Source organism: Penaeus monodon, chromosome 21, assembly GCF_015228065.2.
Source record: "Penaeus monodon isolate SGIC_2016 chromosome 21, NSTDA_Pmon_1, whole genome shotgun sequence".
In the NCBI taxonomy this organism is placed as follows: domain Eukaryota; kingdom Metazoa; phylum Arthropoda; class Malacostraca; order Decapoda; family Penaeidae; genus Penaeus; species Penaeus monodon.
The window spans coordinates 14110104-14111711 of NC_051406.1; the positions used below are offsets into that span (position 1 = coordinate 14110104).

Here is a 1608-nt window from a genome sequence, read left to right on the forward strand (position 1 = left end):
TGGCCCCCATACATTTTCTCTCACATCATCAGTGCTCCACATGAATAACCAGGTACACTGAGAATAGATTTGGGAAAATTTTTATTCTTGCACCTGGGAAATGACTTAAGATTATAAGTGAGAATAGATATCACTTTCTACTTTCCCTTGGTAGAAATTAGGTTGCCAGGAGTTCAGAGCAGTGATGAAGAAAAGCTGCCAATCTCTAACAAAATAAAGAAACTATTTTTCCTCTTCATCTGCCTTTCCATCTAACAAGAGATTTCTTCCTATGCACGCTGCACTTGGATATTATATACTAATCCACCGTACCCTGGACTAACCCACACACCTGGTACGGCTCTCCTTCCACACCTAATGCGATGCTGCAGTTGGTGAATCCGCTCAAGATGAAGGAACAGTTGGTGGCCCAACTTCAGACACAAATTGTAGACTTGGAGAGGTTCATAGAATTCTTGCAAGGTATTCTTTTCCTGTGTGGTATTTGTGATCTATATTCCTGTTCTCCTTCCCCCCCCCCTTTTTTTTTTGTCTTGTCTTCCCTTCTTCATGCACAATATTTTGTTTTTAAGAGAATTATCTTGGGGAAAGGCTTTTGGTAGACAGGCATGTAGTGCCTAAAATATGTGCAGTAAACTGGTACATAAAATTGTGCACTAACTTCTGGTGATGGTAGTGACTTTGCATGAGAGAGTCATTGATAATTTGTGTTTTATTTGATTTTCTCAGAAACTGTAGGACCATTTTCAAAGTACCCTATCAGTATAATGCAAAGTGCTTACAGGTTAACAGAATATTGTGTGATTTGGAAAAAAGATACAATAATGTTTTTATGAAAACTTATCCGAACATGTAGATTTCCATTATGAATATATGTTTAGCACAAATTAATCTATAATAAAATATTCTTACTCTTTGCTAATGTAGATCTGTAGATGATAAGGTCAAGTTTCCCTCCCCCCCTATATTACTGAACATGTATAATGATCTTATATATTTACATGTATATTTTTTTCACAAGTATGACTTGTATCCCCACCATGTTCATAGATCACTCATATCACATTTTATAATTCCAATGAAGGTGAGGGCACAGGTGGAGTCATCAAAAATGGCAAGGTCCCTTGTAGATGCAAGACACCTGAAGCACGTCATCCAGGAGATGGTAAGCCACAAGAAAGTGGCTTTTCTCAGGGCAGGCTCAGTACACAGAGATGCAAAAGTAAGAGCAAGAGTGAGGAGAGAGAGCAGGTGAGTTATAGCACTTGTAAAACAGGATGGATATATGAATATATGTTGCAGAGTCATATTCATATTGCATATATTTTATTAGTAAATATTTTTTTCTTTTACTACAAAAAAATGATGATAGCAGCTTTGATGATGAAATTAGAAATAAATCATGCTGCAAATTTTAAAGGTTAACAAATTACAATTTTGCCTTTCAGTACGCATGGAAACGGAAATATTATGAAAACGAGCAACCACATTATTAAACATGCTTTCATTTGGGTGTGGTGCCTCAAGCTCCAGATTTCAAAAGAATACTTTGAAAAAGACTCCACAGGGAAACCATTACGGGTAGGACTCACATTATGTGCTCAGATA

The 1608-nt window shown here is 36.8% G+C and overlaps 1 protein-coding gene across 1 annotated transcript in view; it reads left to right on the forward strand.

Moving 5' to 3' along the window:
- LOC119586575 (RUN domain-containing protein 1-like) overlaps positions 1-1608 on the forward strand; it is a gene marked incomplete in the record, with an annotated part of 35041 nt that overhangs the window by 32527 nt on the left and 906 nt on the right. The window contains 3 exon segments of the mRNA XM_037935328.1: positions 372-462; positions 1085-1251; positions 1528-1581. Of these exon segments, the coding sequence (XP_037791256.1) occupies positions 372-462; positions 1085-1251; positions 1528-1581 (312 nt within the window).